This window comes from Solanum verrucosum, unplaced genomic scaffold (assembly GCF_900185275.1).
Source record: "Solanum verrucosum unplaced genomic scaffold, falcon-dt-bn FXZP01000255.1, whole genome shotgun sequence".
NCBI classification, from domain to species: domain Eukaryota; kingdom Viridiplantae; phylum Streptophyta; class Magnoliopsida; order Solanales; family Solanaceae; genus Solanum; species Solanum verrucosum.
The window spans coordinates 320,453-348,402 of record NW_026020006.1 but is presented as its reverse complement, the minus strand read 5'-3'; the positions used below and the strand labels follow the sequence as shown (position 1 = coordinate 348,402).

Genomic DNA, 27,950 nt, shown 5'->3' with positions numbered 1-27,950 from the left:
GACATTGAGAGTAAATCATGAATTTGCAAGACTGAGCATACGATCAAGACATGAGTGCTTATATGAATAGGTTTATATCTTGAGGCTGATATTCATAACTTTATGGATAAGATTGAGATCAATGGGATAAAGTTTTTACCCCTCATTCTGGAAATTGAGCTTAGATGTGAATCTCTCTGAAGTGTATGAGTATAGGTCATAGACATATTTGATATTAGGAATATCAACAAGATGTTGTAATAGCTGGACTTGAGGAATACGCAATATTATGAATGGATGGGTATATCTCTAAAACACTTTTTGAGCACCTCTCCATCTGATTCTTAACACTTGACTTGACTTCTCATCTTATCATCTCCCACTTATGTCTAAAGTTGACACTTGAAAGCTTATATTTCATCATCTCTAAATTGGTCTACATTCTCTTTACACTAATACTCAGGAAAGGCTTATCTCATGCCTACTGAACTCTCCATAAGCAGGTACTAAAACTCATTCTAAGACCTCTTTCTAAGATGCTTCTCCTAACCTAATTTCATTGGCTTATAAAGTTGTTTCATCTAAATCTTAAGAAAGGGAAAAAAAATAACGGTTACATCAGCCTATTCCGCATTAACAGCTCAAATATACTATCTAGACACATATGGAAATCATTAATTTAATTGGAACCTCGCCTATTACATACAATCTCGGGTAGACCTCTAAATGCTCTTGTTACTCTAATGACTTTGTCACACTTCACTACTCTATCTAAAAGTTAGAATCCCATACTTGTACCACTCAAATTCATTGTATCTAACCTCGTAATTTCTCACCTACTATATATCAAACCTACCAGATCAGATAACTAGCATCATCATTCTCATGTTTCCATTCTTTTGGTCACAACACTCATCTCAAATTCAAGCTTAATGTTTATTACTACACCCGGATATCAATATAACCGCTTACATACTATACTAATTGATAACTACTAGATAAAATTGAGAAAAAGACTCGCTCACTAAGACTTCATCACAAGTAGTCAGTACTCTTTATCTCTCAGTCTTCATACTTACAATTTACTGTCACACTTCCTTTCACAACTTAAATACTATTTACCCACTCACTACACATCATTGGCTAACTAGTTCTATAGCCCTCTGAATATCATGGGATCTCCCAAAAATCATAAATCTGACTTAGATCTATCACCTCTTTTTTTTATCCCTCCCTAGGAGCTCCCACCCCTTTTGCTCCATCGGTGACTCGAACTCGCAACCTTCGGATTGGAAGTGAGGGGTACTTACCATCCGAGCAACTCCCTCTCGTCCTAGATCTATCACCTCATGAATAATTTGTTCTTTTATTCAACACCTACACTTGGTCGTTACTAACACAATGACACATCATCATAAACTCCTTTCTAGTTAAAGTATACTCTAACTCATCCTTACTAGTAACTCTTACATTACCTCATATCATGAAATCTTCACAAACTCTTCACTTCTTAGTCTACCCAAAAGGGAAAACATCATCATATATAGATAAATAAATTTTAAAGAAAATATTTCACCAAACAGTGCAACAATTCAATATGAAAACAAAATAAAACGAACAAACAAGCAAATTAAGGGTTCTACAAGTTTCAAAAGCTGAAAAAATATAGTTTTAATTCTAAAAACAAATAAAAGAACCATCAACAAATGTCACATTTGATGGCTATGTCACACCAACATTTATCTTTTAACGTGTCCTGCTTAAGATGCACGACAACAGATACATTGACAAGGTGGCAGCGGACGCCCATCACCAAGTGAAGTACCACCGGTGGCTAAGGTGAGCTCCAAACATGGTAACAGATTGTTACGAGCCTGCTCGTACAAAGTGGATGTTTCATGTGTTACTGAATTCGAACCAACGTTTGCATCTGAAGAAGAGATCTGTCCCTGATCAACCATCTCAACATCAATTGGAGGAGGAGGGAGCCTATTTTGAATTGCAAAGTACTCGAATTAACATATGGCTCATGAAAAAAATTAAATATACTTCAAAAAATACAAATTAAATGGTTTTATGAGAGAATAAACTTACTCATTTTGTTGGAGGATAGGGCTTTGATAAACCACAAAAGTACGAGAGAAAATGTTTAGTCCATTGTTGGTTTGGAAAGTAGTATGACGAAAGTTTGGAGGTGCACCATTCCGTGAAACATCATTGTTCATCTCATCCCTTGTAAAATACAATTAATACCACAAAATTTATTTCATAAACACATTAATTAATTACAAACATTCATATATATATATATATATATATATATTACTAGGATTAAAAGAGTAAAATTAATTACCTCATATGGCTAGTACTTCCAGTATATGCATTAACAATTGCACGAAAAAGCTGCCTATTTTCATCTTCAGGCTAAAAATCAAATAGAATTTTATTTCTTAGAATTAATAAAAAATGAAAACAAAAATGCATAATTTCATGTACAACAAAAATAGAAGATATCTCTTCTAACAAAAATTCTTAAAAATTGAATGTAGACAATCACTACCCGTATTCAATATTCAGATTAAAGATTACGATAATAATTCATTTTTATCTTATTTTTATATTAAATTAATGTACTTTACTATGGTTAAATAATAAATAAGGTTAAAAAAATTTGGATAATACTTGTTCTTCATTATGTTCGTCCTCAACGACGTTTTCTTCATTTCCGTCTTCAGCGTCAAAGTCAGAGTCAGAGTTTGTAAATCTCATCCAGATTCCATCTTCTTCGACAACTCGACAGTTAGGGCATTTCATTTCCCCCCTAAGATTGAACTCACTTCCAATACAATCTGCATAACAAGAAAAAAAAAATTAATTACTATTGGATCTTAATATGTCAATCGAATGGAACTAATCATATGAAGTTCAAATTTTTAAATGAAGCAATGTAAATTTTCTATTTTTACAAGATTTCGTGTTTTATTCTTTTTTTTTTGTTTCTATCCAAGTTTTTAAAATCTTTTTTATTATATTTGCTTTTGCCAACTAATACCAAGGTTTATGTCTAAAAGACAAGAAAATAATTTAATTTATGATGTTACAAGTTTTCTATTTCACTTCCAACGAATTAAAAGAAATTAAAAATCCAACTTAAAAAATTTAAAGATCCGAATACATATGATAAATTGAATAAAAAATTGCTTATGTTGAGTAAAGGAAATCTAACTAGCTACTACATACTCGATTTATTACATAGAATAATAGTTATAATATAAACACATAAACGAATAATTTATTCATTTTAAAGATTTGTAAATATTGTTATATAAACCTGAGTGGAAGAAATGTTGACACACAAGCTTAGTAATTGCCCTTGTAGAATCATCTACAACAGTCTCTAAACAAAGGGTGCAAAGTGGAGGGTTTGCACCATTTGGGAAAATGTTATTAGCCATAGCTAATAAAGAAGAGAAATGAAGAGTGAAGTGAGGAAATAGGGAGATTTCAACATTATTTATAGGGAAATTTTGAAACATGAATTAATTGACTTACTACTTTGTAATCTTGTAATAGATTCCTTAATTATGAATTATTTAGGTGTTCACATGGTATAGATGGAAAGTAACTGAAAAATTATGTGTAATACTTATGATTTGTGTTTTTTCTAATGTGAAAAGACATAAGTATCCCCTATATTTCTTTGTACGTTATGTGCTGACGTGGAGTTACAATCTGACTTAATTAATTGTGATAGCATACACACATTATCAAGTGATGTTTTTTAAAAGAAAAAATGGTCAAAATTTCCCCTCAAATATGAAATAGACCATTTATACCCTATGTTATATTTTAGGATAAAAAATATGTCTCGTTATTTTCCTAAGAGACCACAAATATCTTCAAGAGTTAACAATCCAATTTTTTAGTGACGTGGCGTGCAAGCCACGTGTGGGACTAAGCTCTTCACCTAAGCATTGCCAACTAGGATAAAGATAGAACGTAACTGAAAAATTTATCCATAATATTTATGATTAGTGTTTTTTTCTAATGTGAAAAGACACAAGTATCCCCTATATTTCTTTACACGTTATCTGCTGACGTGGAGTTACAATCTGACTTAATTAGTTGTGATAGCATACACACATTATCAAGTGATGTTTTTTTAAAAGAAAAAATGATCGAAATTTCCCCTATAATATGAAATAGACCATTTATACCCTATGCTATATTTTAGGATAAAAAAGTCCCGTTGTTTTTCCAAGAGACCAGAAATATCATCAAGATTTAACAACTTAAATTTTTAGTGACGTGGTGTGCAAGCCACGTGTGGGACTAATCTCTTCACCTAAACATTGCCAACTAGGAAAAAATAGAACGTAACTGAAAATTTATGTATAATACTTATTATTAGTGTTTTTTTCTAATGTGAAAAGACATAAGTATCCCATATATTTCTTTGCACGTTATGTGCTGACGTGGAGTTACAATCTGAATTAATTAGTTGTGATAGCGTACACACATTATCAAGTGATGATTTTTTTAAATAAAAAATGGTCAAAATTGCCCCTTAAATATGAAATAGACCATTTATACCCTATGCTACATTTTAGGATAAAAAAGTCCCGTTGTTTTCCCAAGAGGCCATAAATATCCTCAAGAGTTAACAACGCAATTTTTTAGTGACGTGGCGTACAAGCCGCGTGTGGAACTAATCTCTTCACCTAAGCATTGCCAACTAGGATAAAGATAGAATGTAACTGAAAATTTATGTGTAATACTTATGATTAGTGTTTTTTTCTAATGTGAAAAAACACAAGTATCCCATATATTTCTTTGCACGTTATGTGCTGACGTGGAGTTACAATCTGACTTAATTAGTTGTGATAGCATACACACATTATCAAGTGATGTTTTTTAAAAAGAAAGAATTATCAAAATTGCCCCTGAAATATGAAATAGACCATTTATACCATATGTTATATTTTTGGATAAAAAAGTCCCGTTCATGTTTTTCCAAGAGACCACAAATATCATCAAGAGTTAACAACCCAAATTTTAGTGACGTGGCGTGCAAGCCACGTGTGGGACTAATCTCTTCACCTAAGCATTGCCAACTAGGATAAAGATAGAACGTAACTGAAAATTTATGTATTATACTTATTATTAGTGTTTTTTTCTAATGTGAAAAGACACAAGTATCCCATATATTTCTTTGCACGTTATGTGCTGACGTGGAGTTACAATCTGACTTAATTAGTTGTGATAGCATACACACATTATCAAGTGATGTTTTTTTAAAATAAAAAATAGTAAAAATTATCCCTGAAATATGAAATAGACCATTTATACCCTATGCTTTATTTTAGGATAAAAAGTCCCGTTGTTTTCCCAAGAGACCACAAATATCCTCAAGAGTTAACAACTCATTTTTTTTAGTGACGTGGCGTGCAAGCCACGTGTGGGGCTAATATCTTCACCTAAGCATTGCCAACTAGGATAAAGATATAGCAAGCTACTACATGATTTACCATATGCTCTGTGGTGGACAAAATGAGTGAAGCGAGCTAGACTAAGATGGTTTGGACATGTGAAGAGATGCGTAGACGCATAGTAAGAAGGTGTGAGAAGTTGGTTGTAGATGGTACGAGGAGAGGTAGGCCGAAGAAGTATTGTAGAGAGCTGATAAGATATGATATGATGCAACTTCATGTTATCGAGGACGTGACCTTAGATAGGAGAGTGTGGAGGATACGTATTAGGTTAGAAAGTTAGTAGGTAATGTAGTGTTGTCTTGCTTAGAGTGACTGGTATTTGTCATGGTACTAGTTGTATTATTATTGTAGTTCTTGTTTTTATTTTGTCATTATTTATTATTGTTTTCTATAATCTATTCTAGTATGTTGTTTAATGTGTTTTGAATATCACATTATTTTATTTTTATTTTCGACTTCTTTCTGGTACTTTGCACTTTTACCTTGTTATTTGTCATATTCTCTTTACTGTCTCCTTCTTATGTGTACCCGAATGTGTTGCATAATCTGAGCTAAAGATCTTTTGAAAACAACATCTCTATCTCTACGAGATGGTATTAAAGTTTGTGTATGTTATATCCTCCCCAAACCTCATTGATTTTGTCTAATTTAGATAGATATCAACATACTTATTGAATTCCTCATCATAGATTAATTATCATAAAAAGTAAATTAGTGAATGTCAGACTAGAATGTTTGAAAGTCAATAGTCCAATAAAAAGATAAAAAGAATTGAAAAGACTTGAAAGGATGACTTTTAAGGTCAGGATTCGATCTTGTACAATTCAGACCAACTAAGTATATCTAATTTGTGCCGAAAATTTTTATTTTAGGGTAAATCGCTTTCTACTAATTGAACTTAAAATTTCTAATTAAAAATAAAAAAGTACTTATCACTCTATCACAACATTCGATAATGCTAGGAACAACTTAATAACAACATGCAAATCATACTGAGTATAGGATTCTATTGTCATTTACTTTCATAGTACAAAGAATGCAAAATTTTGGATACACCACTTACTAAATATGAGAATGTCAACTAAAAAAATATATTAGAAAGTTCTAGATTTAATTCTATATAAATCAAGAAAATTAACTCATGGGGGGCAAAAAAAAGTTGTCTTAAACTTTTGGCTTTGGCTTCTTCACAATCATCACAGAGCAATGAGCATGGTGAGAGCAATAGTCACTTACACTACCCAAAACAGCCCTGTATATAGCATAGAACAATGAAATTTAATCAATAATTTCCAGTAAAAATTAAGAAAAATATTGAGAAAGAAAATTAAACTCTCAAGTGATTATGGGTACTTTATTGTACTTTTTTAAATATAATTATCTGGTATTAGAAATTTACTGGGTCGACTAATTCAAAGTTGCACTTCATAAAATCCATTCAAGGAGGAAAAGCCCTTAAGGGCATCATGTCCATTATTGAAATTTTAACTCGAGATCTTTGTCAAGGATAAAGAAAAACTCCATTAATTTATATCATTAATAGTATACCCCTTGGTGGTATTTATACTTCTTTTATTCAAATTTATTAATTGATACTTAGTCAATATGATTAACTTTCCAATAGAATCAACTAGATTTAATAGTTCATTTAAAAATTGTGTTTGATCAAGGTTTCAAAAGTGCTTTACGAAAAAAAAACCTATTTTTTTTCAATTTCTAAAAAACTACCTTCTACTATTACTACTACTACTTAAGTCACTTATTCTTAATTTCCTAAAAAAATTATCAAACAGCTTTCTAAAATAAACACTTTAAGAAAAATATTTTAAACTTTTCACAAACTTGGTCAAACATGTTATTAATTTCGATTTTGGAGAGATGGAAGTGTTGAACATTTTTTTAAAGACAAAGAGAGTTGTAATTATTCTTTTTTTTTTCCTTTTCTATTTTGTACCTTTTAAAAGCTCCATATCCATGACTTCCCATGGCCAAAATAGAGGCATGATATTTTTCAACAGCCTCACAAATAACATTCCTAGCATCACCTTCAAGAATTTCACATGCTACATTTGACACCCCTTTAGTCTTGCATAATTCTTTAGATTTGTCAATAGTTTTTTGGGCAGCCTTTGTAATGTCTGTTTCTACCAATGTAAACATGTCACTTGTACCTATACAACATTAAAGAAGTTGAGTTTAGTAATGAGATGGCAAAAAGGAAAAGGAAATAAGTAGTTCTAACAAAATCGGCATTAAGTTGGCAAGTAAGAACTCTAACTTTGAGGGTACACATCTAGACATATTAACTTGATCTCAACTGGCAACTAAACATTCCAATTCTGCCCCATTGCATCGTCTCATGGACACTTAACGCTGACATGTCACATAAATTTTAGAGGTGTTTAAATGATCGTTTTGTAAGTTGAGTGTTCAGCTGATACATCAGAGACGAGTTGAGGTACTTAAATGTACATATTCAAAGTTGAAGTGCATGGTTGCTTGTTAGTTAATTGACACATCTATATTATTGGAAGGGAGAAAAATATGTCTATATTATAAAAAGAAAAAAATCACGTCTAAAAGATAGTGGTGCCCCGTCATTCTCAATTCCTGATCTATTGATGGGAGGGCTAGATAACACATACTACGTGAAATAATCAATACGTGCAACGTAAGTTGATTCAAACATCATATTACTTTTTTTTTAAAAACTATATATTTGTATTGAGTACTCCATCAAATTTAAATAGTAGTACATCCACTTATTCATACAACATTGAAAAATAGAGAAAAGAAATGGCCTAGGAGTTAATAACCAAATTATAACCAAAATGTCATTCAACAATAGAAGAAAGCAAATGAAAAAAAATAAAAATTCACCAATAACTTGTACAAATATGGAAAATAATTAATAATACCTGGTCCAGCAATTGCAACAACAGAAGTTGGAGTAGGTTTTGCATGAATAATTATAAGTTTAAAATTGGAAATTGATGGAGATGGGAAAAAATGATCAAGAGTCCATTCAAGGGCATAATAACTATGATCACTATCATCTAGAGCAAAAATCATCACTTGTTTTTCTCCCATTGTTACACAATTATTTATGCAAGATTAAAAATATTTTGTGTTTTTATAATAATTAGGAATATATAGTGATGAATATTGAAGGTTTATATTGTAATTTAATTTTTGAAAAAGAAAACAAATGTGATCCTTTAGAAATGGATCTAAAAAGTTTTTATGGACATTAGTTCGTCAAGAAGGGAGAAAAGGGGTGCCTATAAAAGGAACACATGTCGAAAAACCATTTGTAATGGAGAGGATTTGGATTCATTTTATGTACACCGATCGACAATAAGAAAAGTTAGTTAAAATATATGTAAGCTGAAAGAATATGAGTTTATCATATCCATCAAATTAAGAAAAGAATAATGTGTGTTGCATTATTTGTATGCAATCCAATCAAACATGCTAGCTTACTTTGTTTGTGGTTTGATAAATTATTCGATAAATTAATTAAAGTGCACATAAATTAAATGACACGAGCCTAGTTCCATCAAATTAAAATAAATAAATTAACATGTAATGTATTGTATGCGTTCAATTATATCATGCAATATACAATGATTATCCACGTAACTTATGTTGTTGGAGGCTTGAATAAATTGTTCGATAAATGCGTGTAAATAAAAAGATAAGTTCACATCTATCAAATTAAGAAGAAAAAAAATAATTTGTTGCATTATCTGCATGCAATATAATTATCCACGCTTGTCTTGTTAGTGGCTTTGATAAATTGTTCAATGAATTAATTAAATTGGGCATAAATTAAAAGAACATGAGTTCAAGTCCACCAAAGTAAGGAAAAAAATTGTGTTGCATTATGTGCATGCAATACAATCACATTTACGATTACTTTTTGTTTGTGACTTGAATAAATTGTTCGATGACTTTCTTTAAAGTATGTGTGAATTAAAAGAACATGAATACACATCCACCAAATTATGAACAAAGAAATAAATAAATGTGTGTGTTGCACTATGTGCATATAATACAATAATGCACGCTTACGTTGTTAGTGGTTTGAGTAAATTGTTCGATAAATTAATTAAAGTGTACTCAAATTAACAAAAATAATTGGCGTTGCATTTTGTGCGTGGAATCAAAGATAGATAGAACATCAAATCTTTATTTATTTATTTTTTCTATCCTTTTATTTTTAATTCATTTCTTTAAATTGAAATCGAAAGTAGATAGAGACAGTTTTATTTCTTTTTTAATAGATCAACTAATTGTGAAAATGACAGATATTGCTTCATGCCAAGCACAACTCAATACAAAACAAAGAAAATCAAATTTAAAGAGAGAAAATAAAGGGAAAGCCATGACCTTTAATTTTTGGACTTTTTCTTTTCCTTTCATTTCTCTCTTTTTAATTTATTTATTATGTATTTTAGTTAATCAATTCACTTTTTCCCACATCTATTAATTTAGACATATATATCAGAAACACTAGATACTAGAAATTGACCAAAAATATCAAGAAAAAAATATATGCAGAAACTACATTTTTAAATGTTAGTTCACATGAAAACTTTTTTCTTCGTAGTCCTCAATAAATCGTACTAACTCTTGATAAATTTTAAAAACATAAATTATTCAAAAATATATTTAAGAGACTATTTTAAGTCTAACCAAACTGATTTCCTCAAGTTCACAAAATATATATTCTACTGTATTTAACTATTATATAAGGGTGTTCACGGATCGGTTTGGATCGGTTATTGGTCAAAATCAAAATCAAACCAACTTAATCGGTTTTAAAATTATCAAAACCAAACCAAACCAAATATAATATACATTTATCGGTTTGGTGGTTATCGGTTTCGGTTTGGTTTGGTTCGGCTATTTGGTTATTAACCATACACAAAATAAAAGAAACAATTCATTCAAAATGTGAAAAAGTGACAACAATCCATTCAAAACGAAAAATAGTTAGAATGACTTAAATTACTAAACTTTCGATCACTAAATTTACTATCAATAAGCTTTAAAATTCACTATATTGACCTAGAAGGAAGAGAAAATAACATTTTCAGTCCCACAAAGAATTGTCATAGACACTCATATACATGAAATCAATAAGATAAATATTTTCATCTTAGGCATTTTTGCTTTCAATAAGTAAATTATAAAGAAATTTTAATGAAAATATATATAAGATCTTTAAAGTTGTTTATAAAAACAATATATTAAGTATGTATATTAATAAAATATATGTATAATTCATCGGTTCGGTTTGATTATTTCTTCAATTTTTTCAAATAAAACCATAACCAAACCAAATACTATTGGTTTTCAAAAATCTAAAACCAAATCAAATCAAACCCAAATAAAATCGGTTTTATTTTATCGATTTGGTTCGATTTTTCGGTTTGGATCGGTTTTTATCCAAACCGTGAACACCCCTACCTATATATATTATTATTATTTTCTAGTAAACTTAACATCATTATTTATGTCAGCACATAATTTTCTATCACGCACGTTGAGTAATCATTGTCATCGTGGCAAGATATATAAATTACTCAAATACTTGAGATATTTATTGATTTTGTATTTTGTTACTCAAGAAGTAGTATAAACATATTATTTTCTTGTTTTCAATATAATTAATTATTTAATTAATCTTTAAAATGAAATTAAAAATTAAATATATTAAGTTGGGACTTGGGACACATCTCCCGCTACTGGTGCACTAACCCATCAAGTTATGAGTACGTCTTCTTATCAAACATATAGAGAGTTCAAAGAAATTATCAAATATAACGAGAGTTTTTGAAAATCGATTTATATGAACGATAGAATAGTTTTTGAAATTTGCTCTTAAAGTAAATTGTTGTATCACTGATACAAAGCGAATTATTGTATCATTACACATAGCGATTTAGAAATTATTGTTTTCAGTGACGGAGTCAGAATTTTCACTAAAGAGATTCAAAATAGAAAAAGTAAACACGCGAAGAGATCAAAATGAATTCAACATCTACTATACATACACAAAAAAATATTTTAACAATGTGTAACGATTTACTTTTTTACCAAAGAGGGCCAGATGATTCCTCAACCTTTTTACTAGGCCTCTGCCCCTAATTATGTTATTGATACAAAGCAAATTTTAAAAACTCTTACTATATTTGATGATTATCAACTATGATTATATATATTTGATAATTAGATCTCGAACTATTGAAACTATTCCCTTGAAATAATGCTTACTACAATTCTTTCTAAATCACTCCCACTCTCTAGATTCATCAATGCTTTTTATCGTAAAATGTAAACACATATCTTAGTTTATTTATTTTGTGTCTTGTATTGGCTATGTAGACGCAATGATCCATGTGATTCACCAATCTAATAAGAATTGTTATTGCTTTTCATTGCTTATTATTTACTATCCCTTTATAATAACCTTAGTTTTTTTGCATTGTAATTTCAATTTTAGTGTATTGCATAATTATTTAGTGAATTTTAGTATTCATAGTCTAGTGCTATATTGTCTTTTCCTATTTTGTTAATTTTATTATTATTATTATAATAATTTTTCATATGAAGGATGCAACAATTGGCATCAACAAGACAACAACCTTGGGACATTAATAAAGCCCCACTCTGCAAAATTTAGTTGTTTAATATGTTTGTTAACTAAATAAATTAAAGGAGAAGGAATAATCACATTTTAGTCCCTCATTCAATGTTGAACTTAAATTTTGGTCAATATAATATTATATATTTATATATTTGATCTTCAACTAATTAAAATATTCATTTGCCCTTCATCAATTTGGGAACTCAACATGTAAGGAGGGCTAAGTTGATACAAATTTCATTCGAGATTATAGCATCGATGAGTTACATTTCCCATGTGATTTGCAAATTATTACACATGATCATGACGCATTCAAAGAATTTCAAAAAGAAACTTGGAAATTTCCACAAAAATAACATACTCTACTAAACTTTTAACTTCTCATATGTTAGTACTAAGAGAAACTTTAATTCGATCCCACATTAATCGACATGAATGCATGTACTTCAGTTGGTGCCTTCCTCACCGCAGAACCAATTATCCATGTTGTTATTTGGTTTTCATGTACAGTAATTAATACATTTAACAAAAAATTTCAATACAAATACAATTATAGAATTTCAAAAAAAAGTTACTAAATTCCTAGAACCCACACCGATAACAGTAAATCCGCCTCTGTTTTCACATGGAATTAAAAAATATATATGTTTATACTAATTAAAGGTGAAATATTTCTTATCAAATATCACGAGGACTAAAATAAAGATATTCTAATAATTAAAGGATAAAAAATGCAATTTCCAAAGAAAAATAACCATGTCAGCAAATATATATAACAAAAGAAAAAGTACTTTCCAAGACTCAAATATACAAAATAAAAATAATTAAAAAAATATAAATATAAATAAATATATATAATAATTTCTTAGTCATGAAAATTAGAAATGAATTTTAGTTCATCATGATAAAAGGGATACTCTTTTTTCTCTCTCCATTATTATCATTTGCTTCCATGAATTCTCTACATTGAATTCAACCAAACAAATTTTAGGGCTTTTTATTTTGCTCTGTCGCTCTCAGATCTATTTCTGCAGATCGCGGAATTTCACTTTCTTCATCTCTATAAGGTACTGGCAATTTTCATATTCATAATTATCTATAATGTATCTCTCTGTGTATGTGTATAATTTTGCAAATTTTAATTATTTTATGTGGTTGATTTTGTTTTTTATTGATGGATTTATGAGATTTTTAACATGCATTGTGTGTTTAGGACGATTTGAATCCAAATAATTGCGTTTATCGATTCATAAACGGAGTCGTTTTGTTCACGTTTAAGTACGTAAATGTGCTGCTTGCTGCTTTGATTTCGATTTTTCGCCTCCAGGTGAGTTTCTATATCATAGATTTGTTATTCAATTACGATCTACAGTTTTTTTGAGTTTTTTTGTTGTTGTTGTTGGTGTAGTTGCTAAGTTTTGATGATGTGATTTTTTTTTGGTGAAATGTTGTTGTTTAAGTGTGTAATAACAGATCGTGAAATTGGCGCCGCAACGCAGATCCCAGCGCCACATGGGTGGCCAGATGCAGCAGAGCAACGGGGCGGCTACTGCTCTGTATGATCAGCAGGGCAATGCCAGCCCTGCTGGTGATGCCGGAGATGCTGTCATGGCGCGATGGCTTCAGTCAGCCGGCTTGCAGCATCTGGCCTCTCCAATGGCTTCTACTGGTGTCGATCACCGCCTCCTACTTATGCAGGTAATATTCCCTTAATGGCCCTTGATAAGTTGTTTAATATTGGACATAAGATGGTCCTGAATAGCACATAAGGTATATAAAGGTTTCATATAGTTGATCGGAACTAGTTTGAGATTGAGACGTAGTTGATGTAATAAAAGTTCCCAAGTGTAAAATTAATATTGCTTACATTTTGTTCAAATGTGGACGTTATAGTTTAAGTACACGCAGTTTAGCACTGCTCAGTATAATTGCTACATTAGCTTAAATTTAATTGTCTCAGCTTTTGCCCACTGTAGTGTCTAAAAGCTCTTCTCAATATTTGGTTTACACTATTTTGAATTCACAAATAGATGTGACTTGCATGTTGTTTAGTGCTTAGTCTGAATGATTTACCATTCCTGTCATTGAAAAGTGCTCTGTGCTAAGCTCCACTGGCCTTAGTCTGGTTGCATTTCTGGCTACTGTGAGTCACAACATTGAGGAGTTTTATCTAAGGATCAATATTGATCATTTTGTTTGCCTCAAGCCTTCTTTCTTACGCTTCTGGGTCATGGAATTTTATTTTAGCATTCTTGTTCTTGTTTGGATGTTGCCATATCGTGTTTGTTAATAATTGTGAAGCTTGGAATTTTATTTGAAGGGATATGGGGCTCAGTCTATGGAAGAGAAGCAGAGGCTTTTCAAACTAATGAGAAACCTCAACTTTAATGGTGAATCTGCATCCGATCCATATACTCCTACTGCCGAAAGCTCCGGAGGTATTGGACCATCTGATGGTTTTTACTCTCCGGAATTCAGAGGAGACTTTGGTGCTGGACTTCTGGATCTGCATTCTATGGATGATACAGAGCTCTTATCTGAGGTATGGAAATACTAGTTGGATTCATATTGAGCACATTCATTGCTCCTGTTAGAATGTAGTTTTGCTGGGAACATAGGTTGGACTAGCAATCCTCTAGCTGGCTTACAACTTGATAGCCCTTTCTGCCATCAACCACACTCCATCCCCATCCTGGGGGTAAAAGAGAAAAGGAGAAACAAGACAGGAAAGTAGGTGTACCGAGTATGTTTAATTTAAAAATGTAGTTGTTCTCTATTTGGAGTCTCTTTGACCATTCTATGGGAAGCTATCTAATAGTAGCTGAACTATCTCGTATCCTCTTCCATGTATAAGATTATCTGGATTACTACGGTCACTTGACACAAGAATCTTAATTATATTGGTTATTCTTAACAGTAAACTGTTTGAAAATTTAAGATCCGGAGATTATTGTGCAAAGATACCATATTGAAGTTAGAGCTTTTCACATACTGGTCGAAGATCTATAATGTAGTCTTATTGGCATTGAATCTTATTTATGCAAAGAGTGAAGACCATAAGTGCTGCTTACTTGTTGTCTAGAGGCAATTGCTGTTCAATAATTGTTGCTTTATTTTCTGTATAGCATGTAATTTCAGAACCATTTGAGCAGTCATCATTCATGCCTGCACCGAATGGAGCATTTGATAATAACTTTGATGCCCCGACCCATCGGCAGCAAAAAGCACAACCAGACACTGATGCTGTAGCTGGGTTACCCATAGTTGAAAAGGAAAGCAACACAAGGGAAAACAATGTGGCAAAAATTAAAGTAGTGGTATGTCACTTGTTCATGAGCAATCAATTATGGGCACATTTTATGTTATGATACTGAAACATCATTGAGGCTGCGAAAACCCAGAGTTGTTTACATTTTCTGCGTGGTAAAGTGTGAACGTTTGAAATCTCTGATCACCTTTGTGAACAGCTGAATTAGAAATATTTGTGGTTGTACTAGAAATGAGATGACATTTTTTCTCTTTCCTGATAGGTATAAACGAACTGATTCTTAGGTATGAAGATCCTCATGGTTTATTCAATCATGTGGAGTGTCAATTTAGTTGCCTATAACACTTGAAACAAGTTGTCACTTGCTTCAAGATTGGTGAGAAGTGAGAACTATATAACTCAATGGCCTACTTCCCATGCATAATTTTGAGGTCTCTAAGGCCTGTATTTACTTTTCTAGTTTCGCTGCGCCTGGGTAGTTTTGGAGAATAGGGTAATCCATGTGCAACTTGAAATAATAGTACGTACATATATTTGGTAATTCAGCTGCATGACTCATATGTTGACATTTGTAGGTATTACATTATTATCTTCAATCCTCTTAAGCTCCCACATCGGTTTAAGTTATAGAGTAAATTAGCCTTAGAAGTTTATAGATATATGTTGTTTGGGGATGATAGCAATTTCCAATGTTTTCCAGTTTTATGGCGTAATTGGTTGTGTTTGGAAAATCGCATCGTAATTATATTTTTGTAGTTTCCCTTCCATATTACTGTGTGTTGATTAAGTTTTATTTGTTTGTACTATTAAAATATTTTGTTACTATTTTTTGTTTGATCTTTGTTTGACCCCTTTCTATGTGTCTCATATGGCAGTGCAGTTGATATATTGCGTTACTTCCCGTCTAATATTCCTAAGATTGATCATGATGTTTGTCCAGGTGCGCAAAAGACCGTTAAACAAGAAAGAAATTTCTCGGAAGGAGGATGACATTGTCACTGTGTCTGACAATTCTTCTCTTTCTGTCCATGAACCCAAATTAAAGGTTTGGAATCCATTGATTCTGATTTATGAATCAACCTATGTTTGAGACTAACTATGGTTTGTTAATTTGTTTCATTATTGAAGGTGGACTTGACTGCTTACGTGGAAAAGCATGAGTTCTGTTTTGATGCTGTTCTAGATGAGTACATAACAAATGATGAGGTATTACTTTGTCACTTTTTAATAGAAGTTAATCACAAAGAAGAATTTTATGTTTGTCCAAACAACAATTTTGAAAATGATACAGGCTGCCTTCAATCTTTTGTCCAAAATAGTTGGAGGACTCTTCTGACAAACTCAAAAATATGTAATTGTCAGCAAAGTTCTTTTTTTCTCCATAATTTATGATTTATTGTCATGCCTAAATGCAAATAATTTTGATATCTAGGATCAACCTTTTAGGAGAATGGCATGATAGATGAAGATGTATCACAGAGAATTAAACTATGATGTTAAAAATGGGGAGTGCTTGCTCTGCGATAAGAAGATACCTAGAAAGACAATCATGAGATGAGCAATGTTATTTGAGAGTGAATTTGGCCTCTAAGATGAAACATATCCACAACCTTTGTGTTATATTAATGTGATGGTAAGATAGTGTGCCTTTATACAAGATTGAAACATGATTATAAGTAATTACATTAGACAGAGTGCAAGTAACACATATGGAGGAAAAATGAAAGAGGGTTGAGATGGTTTAGCAATGTACTAAATGGACCTCCTAGTGCATAAGTCAATAGGTGTGACACTACGATGACAAGAGTTGCTAAAAAAGAATAAGGTAGACTAAAAATTATGTGGATGGAAGTTATTGTAATAACCTACAATCTCTCATAATCAATAGTTCAATACCGACTTAGCTAATAATGTAACATAATGAAAGAAAAGGATCATATAAGAGATGCCAACCAGTAAGATAAAACCTTAATGTTTTTCTGTTACACTTCCATTAGGTCTTTATTCTTTATTTAGTCTAATTTGGTTAGCTATTTGTATGTCAATGTGAACCCCTAATTTGCTTAAGGAAACAAATAGTTTACTGGAATTGGAAAGAATGGGATTGAATAGAACAAAATGGATTTAGAGGATTTATATAACTAACCCAGCTTAGATGAAGAGATTTTAGAGAGTATCAAATTATGTGCTATGGAAAAGGCACCTGGGTCAGATGGATTTCCTATGACCCTTTTTCTCTCTTTCTGAGTTCTGTTGAAGGAAGACATCATTAGTACTGTCCAATACTTTCACACTTATCAAACCTTTGAAAGGAGCTTCAATGCCACCTTTATAGCTCTAATTCCTAAGAAAGTTGGTGCTTCTGAATTGAAGGACTATAGACCAATCAGTTTGATTTGGGGGGGGGGGGGGGGGGGGGGGGGTACAAGAATCTTGCTATGATACTGACAGAAATACTGAAAAAAGGTGGTTCACAAGCTGGTGAACAAACATCAAATGACCTTCATAAAAGGGAGAGAAATTATGTATTCAGCTCTAATAGCTAGTGAATGTATAGACTCAAGATTGAAGGGAGAAGAGGTGGTATGTGCAAACTAGACATAGAGAAAGCCTATGATCATGTAAATTGGAATATTTTGTTGAGCATCCTTAGGCAAATGGACTTTGTGAGCAAATGGTTCTACTGGATTGTTTTATGCATTAAAACTGTCAGGTTCTCTGTTTTTATAAATGGAGAACCAGTGAGTTTGTTCATGTGGTTTTATATGCTTATATTCGAATTTTATGCTCAAACATTATCTTTCCTCATGCACTTCACAGGTTTATCGCGCCACTGTGGAGCCAATAATTCCTACCATCTTTCAGCGCACAAAAGCAACATGTTTTGCTTATGGCCAGACAGGTTTGACATATTTTCTTTGCGTGTTTTAATTTATTTTCTCAGTAGAAGCCACTCATTTATTTTCTCACATTTAGCTCATTAAATACTTTTTATATGTACTTTGGTGTTTGTACTTTAGGTCATTTAAATTCCACTGAATTTTTAGAAGGGTCCCGTAATTTTGAAATATCTTCCATTGGAATGTGAGGATGTCAAATGTTCTATTTACCCTTCTAAGAATTTCCCTTTAAAGTTCAGCAAGTATATGTTCATGCATGACTTACAGAGTAGAAGAAAGTTACATCCTCTTAGGCACAAGTAGTTGAGCATCTACTGACTTCATTGATATCTCAAGGTGAATATTAATTTGAACATTGAATTTTAAATTCACAATTTTGTTGATGCTATTGGTAGCAAATGAAGTCTGCTTCCAATTTTCTTTATCTGAATCTGAGATCACCTTCAGAAAAAATATTTCTAAATTTGAGATTATCTGGTTTTCGAGTTTCCAGTTCCTTGCTTTCAGGTTGACGTTTGCATGTTTCTGAACCCTTAAATATGTGACTTTTACTACCAGAAAAAGAGAAATTGTTTAGGATCTACACTTGTTGGACCAGAATGCTTATAAACAGCATTAATCTAGTCGATGTTAGATTATTTTATTCATCTTTTCGTTCTGGACTTGAACGATTTGTCACACTTATTCTTCATATTTTTGCTTTTAGATGTTTGAAATTATAAAAGTACATTATGATTTTCTGCCCTACATCTTTCTTGCATGGTCAGGAGTAGAGTTGTCAAAATGGGCTTGGCCCGCTAGGCCGGCCCAACCCAACCCTTGAATTAATTGGGGTTGGGCCTAATTTTTTTGGCCCATTTAGGAACGAGGCTTTTTAGCCTAGCCTCATTTGTCCCGCTAGCCTCGTAGGCCCAACCCGCAAGCCTCAGAGGCCAGCCCGTGGGATATGAATATTTAAAAATATTTTTTATATATTTTTAGTAGTGTTTTATTTGTAAAGTTTTTATCAATAAATATTTTTAAAAATAAAAAATCAAGTCTTTTAAACTAGCTAGTTTTTTGTGGGAGGAATGGTGGAATGATCAACATTTTTCCGCTAAATCTTATGTTGACTATTATGTATTTTTGTTAGTATTCACCGAAGTGTGTGATTCATAAATGTATTTTTGTAAGCATTCACCAAAGTGTGTGATTCATAAATGAAAATTTGTATGTATTGATGTTGTGTTCATAGACATCAACGTTCGATACTCTTAGATACTCTTTCTAAGAGAGTAATATTGTTCATTTTTTTTTTTAAGAGCCAACCCGTCCCAACCCGTGGCCCGCTTAGGGCTGGGTTGGACTGCTATTTTATAGGCCCTTTAATTAAAAGGGCTAGCCCGTCCCAACCCATTTAACTCTCTAGCCTGTTAGGGTTGGGTTGGGTTGGGCAAGCCCATTTTGACAGCTCTAGTCAGGAGGGAGTTACATGTTTTACTGTACACGCGATTTTATGAATTTTTCACCGTCTTTGGTTTAAAATTTCTGCTTCTTATCACTGCTAGTTTCTTTGTATCGTTGGCTGTTGCTATTGTGGGCAGCTCCTCAATCGGTTATTTCAGAATTGATGTTTTTTCCTTTCTTTCTTTATGGTTCAGGTAGTGGTAAGACATACACAATGCAACCATTGCCTCTCAGAGCTGCAGAGGATCTTGTTAGATTGTTGCATCAGCCAATTTATCGTAATCAGAGGTTCAAGTTGTGGCTCAGCTTTTTTGAAATATATGGTGGGAAACTGTTCGATCTTCTCAGTGAAAGAAAGTTAGTATTCTTACCTGCATTGAAAAGCTTTCATTTGATTGTCTATAGATATTATAAATGGGTTATATTTTCTCTTTTCAAGTACGTTGTTGCATAACACAAAAATGAGAATGGGCAATATTGAGCCTCTGAATGGGTCTCTCCAACATTCACTCTGTGGTGGTATCTAATCTTGTAGAAAATTTTCCACAAAAGATAAAGGATGATAAAAGCGGAGAGGAAGACACTTGAAGGCCTATGTGTCCTAAAGGATTGATGACAAAAAACATGTCAATCCAGTGGTCGAGTGTGTTGTCTTGGTTGTCCAATTGCTTTTCTTTTTTTTAAATAAGTAATTTTGTTAATTAACAGTACAAAGGGGGTATTAATAGAGTTCAAAAGTCCCTGGCTGACTCCCCCAACGAGTTAAAGTGAGTAAAAAAATTCGATGATTTTATCAAAGCTATTTACAATGTTTCTACCAAAAGCTTAATGGTCAAAATGCATTTAAGATCTACTTAAGAAATAGTCCTCTTTTTGCTACAAAAGTTCTACAGTTCCTCTCTACCCATACAGTCGATAATATGCATAAAGGAATGATTTCTTAATCTTGTCTTCGTCTCTTCTCCACTATCTGCCCTTGCCAGCACCACAATATCATTTTTAGTAGTCTTGGTTGTCCAACTTATTGAAGAATAAAGGATTGTCAAACCTATAGTTTTGTTTTATCAATATGGAACTTCATGATCGATACACGTATATTTCATTTTTTTTCTGAACATTGCTTTTATATAGGAAACTCTGCATGAGAGAAGACGGGCGTCAGCAGGTTTGCATCGTTGGGCTCCAGGAATTTGAAGTTTCAGATGTACAGGTTGTGAAAGAGTTTATTGAGAGAGGAAACGCTTCAAGAAGTACAGGCACCACTGGTGCTAATGAGGAATCATCAAGATCTCACGCGATATTACAACTTGTCATCAAGAAACACAATGAAGTAAAGGACACTAGAAGAAATAATGATGGAAATGAATCCAAAGGCGGGAAAGTCATCGGAAAGATTTCCTTTATTGACCTTGCAGGTAGCGAGAGAGGTGCGGACACTACTGATAATGACAGACAAACAAGGTACCTTATTATGGAATGAATCTGGCTGCTTTTTATATTATACCTTTCAGGGAATGCCTAGATTTCTTTCTTTATAGTTTGGTTCTAACTGGCCAAAGTGAAAACTAGGTACATCTCTACAATAAAATTTAACATACTTGACACAGTTAGGAAAAGAACTTTTCCAGAGTTAAAAGTACCATCCCTTTAGCATTAAGTACAGAATAGTAATATGGAACATACAACTCTCTTGAATTTCGTCTGCAAAAGTAGAAGGAAAACAAAAAAGAACCAAGAATGTAGAAAAAAAAGATGTTGCCTTTTCTCGTTACTGGAGTAATCATTCAGTACCATAGGCATTCTAGTTGAACTTATTTTAAAACTATAGTGGTTCTGCATAATAACTTCTTGAAATAGACTTATCCCCCAAAAAAGAGGAAAGAAGGTCTATTTCAATAAGTTATTATGCAGAACTACTATAGTTTTATAATAAGTCCAACTGGAATGCTTATGGTACTGAATGATTACTCCAGTAATGAGAAAAGGCTACGGCTTTTTTTTTTTCTACATTCTTGGTTCTTTTTTGTTTTCCTTCTACTTTTACAGACGAAATTCAAGAGAGTTGTATGTTCCATATTACTATTCTGTACTTAATGCTAAAGGGATGGTACTTTTTACTCTGGAAAAGTCAAGGTTCTTGGCTGTGTCAAGTATGTTAAATTTTATTGTAGAAATGTACCTAGTTTTCACTTTGGCCAGTTAGAACCAAATTATAAATTAGCATTCAACACTTGGAACTCGTGTGATGCATAGAACGTGAATTCTCGATCTTTCCTTGTTTTCCCTCCCCCCTGCCCAACCTAAATTGCACTTCTATGGCCCTTTTCTGCCAATATGTTGAAGTAGCATATCTCTGAAATTGACATTCTTGTTTGGTTTTAGAATTGAGGGAGCAGAAATTAACAAGAGCTTGTTAGCTCTTAAAGAGTGTATTCGTGCTCTTGACAATGATCAGCTTCATATCCCGTTCCGTGGGAGCAAACTCACTGAAGTGTTGCGTGACTCCTTTGTTGGCAACTCAAAGACAGTTATGATTTCCTGCATTTCTCCTAATGCTGGATCATGTGAACATACACTCAACACATTAAGATATGCAGACAGGTAGTTCTAGCCTTTTTTGTACCAGTAGAATGTTTTTTTCATTTTTATTATGTCGCTGAACCCATTAACATTGTATTTACAGGGTTAAAAGTCTATCCAAAGGTGGAAACAACAAAAATCAGAGTGCAAGTGTAACAACTCCAACATTCAAGGAACCTTCTCTACCGACTACTTTGGCTGCTTCTGCTGAGGCAGAAGATGCTTATGAGCAACCTCAAGAATCTAAAGTATCAGAAGCAAATAGAAGAGTTATGGAGAAAGAAACAACATCATACAATTCCGCTAATGTTTTTGATAAACAACCCTCTAGATTTTCTTCAAATCAAACGTTCAATGGTCAGGACGATGGAGGGACAAATTTTGGTGGTATGGATAGGGACAGGTTTGAGGCAAAGAATAGCTATGGTGTCCCAGCTGGTCAAAGAATGCAGTCTACATCAAATTTGCAGAGTTCAACTGATACAGAAGACAAGGTGCAGAAAGTGTCTCCACCTCGGAGGAAAGTTTCTCGTGATGAGAAACCTGAAAAGCCAGGAAAATGGTCAAGAAAAGATGCCTCGAGCTCTGAGTCATCCTCTATGAGTTATAAACAGCAAAATGCAAGTATAAGAAGTGTTGGATCGGGACAAAATGAACCTTCTTCGCCCCCTCATGATGATAATATCAATGAATTACTGCAGGTTAGCCTATGAAGCTCTTTTACTTCTCATCTCGTAAGATATCCTCATTAATAACAGTTATGACCTTTTTGATGTCGGTGTAATTTTCCTCTTTCTGCTGTAAAAGGAAGAAGAGGCCCTGATGGCTGCACACAGGAAAGAAATTGAAGATACGATGGAGATTGTTCGTGAAGTAAGAACATCCTAGTTTTTCTGGTCTAATGAAGTTCTTAGCACTTTACCATCTCTTTGCAATATTGGGAATATTGTTCACTTGAGATAATTAACATATTGTTGCTTTTCTCTGTCAGGAAATGAAACTGTTGGCAGAAGTTGATCAGCCTGGAAGTCTCATCGACAATTATGTAACACAATTGAGCTATGTGTTGTCGCGCAAAGCAGCAAGCCTGGTCAGCCTCCAGGCTCGTCTTTCCAGATTCCAGCATCGACTAAAAGAGCAGGAAATACTGAGTAGAAAGAGGGTACCACGCTAGACAGCATTCGAGCTTTTAATTGAAGTGACCGTCCTCTCTCTCTCCCCGCTCATTTGTACAACTCCGCCTTTTGTATTATTCAAATTGTAGTTTAATTTCTCTCTTGCCAATACACAAATCATTTGGTGAAATTACAATGTGCATATGAAAACAAATTGTATGAAAGGAACTATAGACGAACGACTCATGCTATACAACTAGTGAAGCAACTTCATATACTCCGGGCAAGGTAACAAGGTGTTTCAGAGCTTTTTAAATTTGTTGTGATCAAATTTGGACTTGTCAAAAATGTGGACAGAAATCCATATCTATTACTGTGTGTTGTCGAATTCCATGTTGTGCCATAGGTTTCTGGGAAGTTAGATGTTCAATTGTAACTAAAACTTTTACTATTTGTTCTCTTGTAACAACATTATTGATTCGATGATTTCACTGTGTATCAAGCAGTTATGTTTTATGTCTATTTCACTTACGTAAGTTCAAACCTCAGGATTATTTGATATTAATAAAACTGTTTCTCCTAACGGAGGCATATGCTTGTTTTTTGGGCTAGTCAGGCCCTCCTGAAGTTTGGGCCATGACATTGACAACTGCACAACAGCTAAAAATAGGTTTTTTTGGGTGTTGTAACAGGTGAAGTTAGGGTAAGTTGTCTACGTCATATCCCTTGAGATGCAACTCTTTCCTAATCTTACATAAACGTGAAGTGCTCTATCATATTGGACGGGTCATCTTCTTCTTTTTTCCATGCCGGGTGAAATTACATATTCAAATCTGCCAATCAGTATAGTAATAAATTTCCTGACTAAATCTGAAGTTGACAATAGGGATTCGGTAGTTGTTGTGAAAATTTTCCAAAAATTAATTAAGTATGATAGAGATATATAGTGTTGAATTTCTTTTTCTTAAAAAGAAAAAAAGCTTTACCTGGGGACCGTCTATAGGAATCTTATACAATTCTCCCAATAAAAGGATTTAAAAAGAATCTTCTCATTTATATTGGGTTGTCACTTGTCAGCATTAATTTAAGTAAAGGTTAGATGATTAAGTATACGATACGTGTCTGATTTAGTACAAGTCAAAGTGAAATTAGAATAAAGTCCTAAAAGACATAAAGATGGATATCTAGGGTGTGTTCCGTACGAAGAAAAATGTATTTCATCAAAAATATTTTCTTGAAAAAAGTTTTTTTAAAAATAAATAAATAGATATTTTGGGTGTGTTCAGAACGGAGGGGAAAATAAGTTCCTTGAAAAAAATTTAAAAAAAAAGACTTTCCTAATAAAATTACTAAACAATAAATTCTACAAATGCTCCCCATTCTCTAACTCACCCATCCCCATTGCCCCCACATACCACCACTCAACTCTCATAATATTGGTGTAAATTATATATAAAGTATTTTAGGACAATACTTTTTGTATATATACCAAACACAAGAAGATAAACATAAAAATCCACTTATTTTTAAAAAAAAAATATTTTCCTGCATACCGACACACCCATTATTTATCTTCGGTATATAAGAAAAAGATGCTTCCTCCTTTCCATTTATGTGGCACCGTTTACCTTAGCACGATATTTAAGAAAAAAAAGAAAGATTTAAAACTTATGGTCTAAAACATCCTTATATACTTGTGTGGTTGTAAATCATTTATCAAGAATAGAAGGGATATTTTAAAGTCAAATTATTTCTAACTATAATAAGGTGACATTCCTTTTAAAACAGACTTAAAAAAAGAAAATGTGTCACATAAAATATAATGGGGTGAGTATTATTCTAAAAACATTTAAGTTAGGTTCGATGAAAGCTAGTCTGTGTCTGACTCGGTATACAGTCCGTGTCTATCGTCTAATTCAGTATACAGATAAGTCCTTTAATGGAAAGATATCTTAATTACCTAAATTTGCTCGAAGAGATAAGTGTATTACAACCAAATGACTTGCAAAGAATTTATTTCCTTTTTCCCAGCAAATACATTTGAAGATTAAACTAATATGATTACTTCCTTGGCAGGAAAAACACACATACAGAGAGGCACACACACACTTTAAGCCTTCAGGTATAAATATAATAGCACTTTTGGTGCTTAATTATCAATAAATTTTTAATTTTTGTTATAACTGACTAAGCATATTATTGAACCTTCAATTAATTGAAGTGCTGCACTTTTATCCTGCTTCTCGCAACTTTTTCCCAAATTTATCAAATTATCAATCATAACTATATTTAACAGACTATGTGTAACATTAAGTCTGTATTACTACTCAATATTTGAGGGTAATATAGTTTTAAAAATAATAAAAATATAACATATTTTTCTAGGCCAAAAAAACACACATTTATGTTGATTAAAGGTTAAATATACTTGGTCAGATATTACAAGGACCAAAATAAGAGTTCACCAATAATTGAGGGACCAAAAGGGTTGTTATTATCTTTTCTAAAGATAGTCAACACACGCATCAACTACATATACAATGGTTTAATTCAAAATTTTAAAATGGTTCTCTATAAAAACGTAAGCGCGGATTATGGCACAAATTAAGATAGTGGAAATGGTCAAATTATTAAAACCGTGTGTTAAATATTCATCTACAAATATCCCAATCTAATGTTATGTACTTCAAGTTCAAGACAAGAATCTTCAGCAAATAGAAAGGAGTAACCTTTTTTTCCTTTGAAATATTTATTTATTCTGAATTTTAACAATAAGCAAAGAAGATTAGCATGAACCCTACACAAGCAGTCAAGCACAAATAGAGAAATAACTTCATAATACAGCTGTTATAGTTGCAGTTTTTTTTAAAGTCACCAACCATCTTTCTATCATTCAATTTTTAGAATTGTTTTATTGGATAATATTCAGTTATAGTAATGTCGTTTCTCCCCATACTCATCTTGTGAGATTACACGGGGTTGTAGTAGTTATGCGTTTCTCAACTATTCTTGCCTTTCTTTACCCCAGGATTATTTTTGAATTAATACAAAAACAAGAAGGCTTATACATATTGGCTGATAGAGAAGTGAGAACTAAAACAATGGCACGTCCTTTCAACACCTTTGCTCTCAAGCTACAAGTACACTGCAAGTATTGTGCAAGGGAACTGGAAAAAGAGCTGCTAAATATCAAGGGGGTTCGTTCGGTGAAAATCAATCAAGAACTTGGAAAAGTAATCATCTCAGGCAAAGTAGACCCTGGAAAGATCCTAACCAAGTTTCAAAAGGTTGGGAGAGAAGCGGAACTCTGGTGCGAACAAGAACGACCTCTTAAAGATGTCAACGCGCTATCGAAAGTGATTGATCCACTCAATGATCCTGACATTATGACACAACTAGAGAGATTTTCTGATGACCCCAGTGTTAAAAGTGTGGAGGTGACCAAAACTATCAAGGTGATTTTCAAAGGGGAATCAAGAAATGGGCCTAGTGAAAAAATTGTGGAGATTAACACCACCACCAAAAATGTGAAAGAAACCCATGATCAAGTGTTTCCACATGATCATTGTGATCATTCTCATGGTGGTGGACTTTGTGGTGCTTCTTCATCATGCTGTGGTGGTCACTCTGCTATAAGTCATAATCTTAATCATGGATGTTGCCAATATGGTAACACTACTAGTTTGGGTCCTTGTTGTGCACATGGAAGAAACTCATGTTATTACCATAGCCAATATGGTAATAATCCCAACTCTGGTCCTTGTTGTGCACATAGTAGAAACTCATGCTATAATTACTATGGGCAATATGGTAATACTGGTTATGGTTCTTGTTATCCAAATAGCATTTCTCCATCAGCGGGAACAATATGGACAAATGATAATATTCCCTCAGCCCCACCTTTGCCAGATGACTATTATCAGGTGCCATCATCCTTGGCAATGCCCAATGATTATTATCAGGGACCACCACCATTCTCAACAATGCCAGATGAGTACTATCAAGCAGCACCATCCTTGGCAATACCTCACCCCTATTACAGTTTCTTAAATGAGAATAAGAATGGCTGCATAATCCTATGATTTTGCACATCTTATTTATCAAAAGAGGGTTGTTGTTTGTACGTGTGTGGGTGTATATATGTGAGTGAGAGAGGGAAAAAGAAACACAGAATAAGTGTAGTAGTTATTCTGTATATAACTCTATTTAATAACTACTTTGGTAATTTTTGCTCCTAGTGTGTGTAAAAATGTGAGAGGGGGAAAAAGAAACACAGAATAAGTGTAGTAGTTATTGTGTATATAACTTTATTTTGTAACTACTTTGGTAATTTTTGCTCCTTATGTAAATATTCTTTCGAGTCCACTTTGTTAAATTCATTAACAGTGTCCTTTACGATGATCGTAAGAAGCACTATTCCAGCAATTGAAATCCAAAATGTGCTTTATCCAAGACTATCCATGGGTATTAATTATGTGTTCAACTTTTATATACAAATAGTAAAAACTATTGGTA

The 27,950-nt window shown here is 32.8% G+C and overlaps 4 protein-coding genes across 4 annotated transcripts; 2 read left to right on the top strand and 2 right to left on the bottom strand.

Moving 5' to 3' along the window:
• Positions 1 to 1,739: 1,739 nt before the first annotated feature.
• Positions 1,740 to 3,434, bottom strand: LOC125819417 (E3 ubiquitin-protein ligase IPI1-like). The gene is made up of 5 exons (XM_049498849.1): positions 3,311 to 3,434; positions 2,662 to 2,828; positions 2,333 to 2,403; positions 2,074 to 2,211; positions 1,740 to 1,968 (listed from the first exon to the last, which is right to left on the bottom strand). Exons 1-5 carry the CDS (start codon positions 3,432 to 3,434, stop codon positions 1,740 to 1,742), a joined length of 729 nt encoding a protein of 242 aa, XP_049354806.1.
• A 3,034-nt stretch (positions 3,435 to 6,468) lies between these two features.
• On the bottom strand, positions 6,469 to 8,600 carry LOC125819701 (universal stress protein PHOS34-like). Its single transcript, XM_049499173.1, has 3 exons — positions 8,390 to 8,600; positions 7,426 to 7,642; positions 6,469 to 6,723 (listed from the first exon to the last, which is right to left on the bottom strand). Exons 1-3 carry the CDS (start codon positions 8,559 to 8,561, stop codon positions 6,636 to 6,638), a joined length of 477 nt encoding a protein of 158 aa, XP_049355130.1. The 5' UTR covers positions 8,562 to 8,600; the 3' UTR covers positions 6,469 to 6,635.
• A 4,737-nt stretch (positions 8,601 to 13,337) lies between these two features.
• LOC125819691 (kinesin-like protein KIN-13A) lies at positions 13,338 to 23,955 on the top strand. The gene is made up of 13 exons (XM_049499164.1): positions 13,338 to 13,453; positions 13,587 to 13,824; positions 14,447 to 14,668; positions 15,252 to 15,443; positions 16,335 to 16,439; positions 16,523 to 16,600; positions 18,215 to 18,296; positions 19,935 to 20,097; positions 20,872 to 21,201; positions 22,123 to 22,341; positions 22,424 to 23,021; positions 23,128 to 23,193; positions 23,312 to 23,955. The coding sequence occupies exons 2-13, from the start codon at positions 13,639 to 13,641 to the stop codon at positions 23,492 to 23,494; spliced, it is 2,424 nt and encodes an 807-aa protein (XP_049355121.1). The 5' UTR covers positions 13,338 to 13,453; positions 13,587 to 13,638; the 3' UTR covers positions 23,495 to 23,955.
• A 2,465-nt stretch (positions 23,956 to 26,420) lies between these two features.
• Positions 26,421 to 27,589, top strand: LOC125819695 (uncharacterized). Its single transcript, XM_049499167.1, has one exon. It carries the CDS (start codon positions 26,426 to 26,428, stop codon positions 27,515 to 27,517), a length of 1,092 nt encoding a protein of 363 aa, XP_049355124.1. The 5' UTR covers positions 26,421 to 26,425; the 3' UTR covers positions 27,518 to 27,589.
• The last annotated feature ends 361 nt before the right edge of the window (positions 27,590 to 27,950 follow it).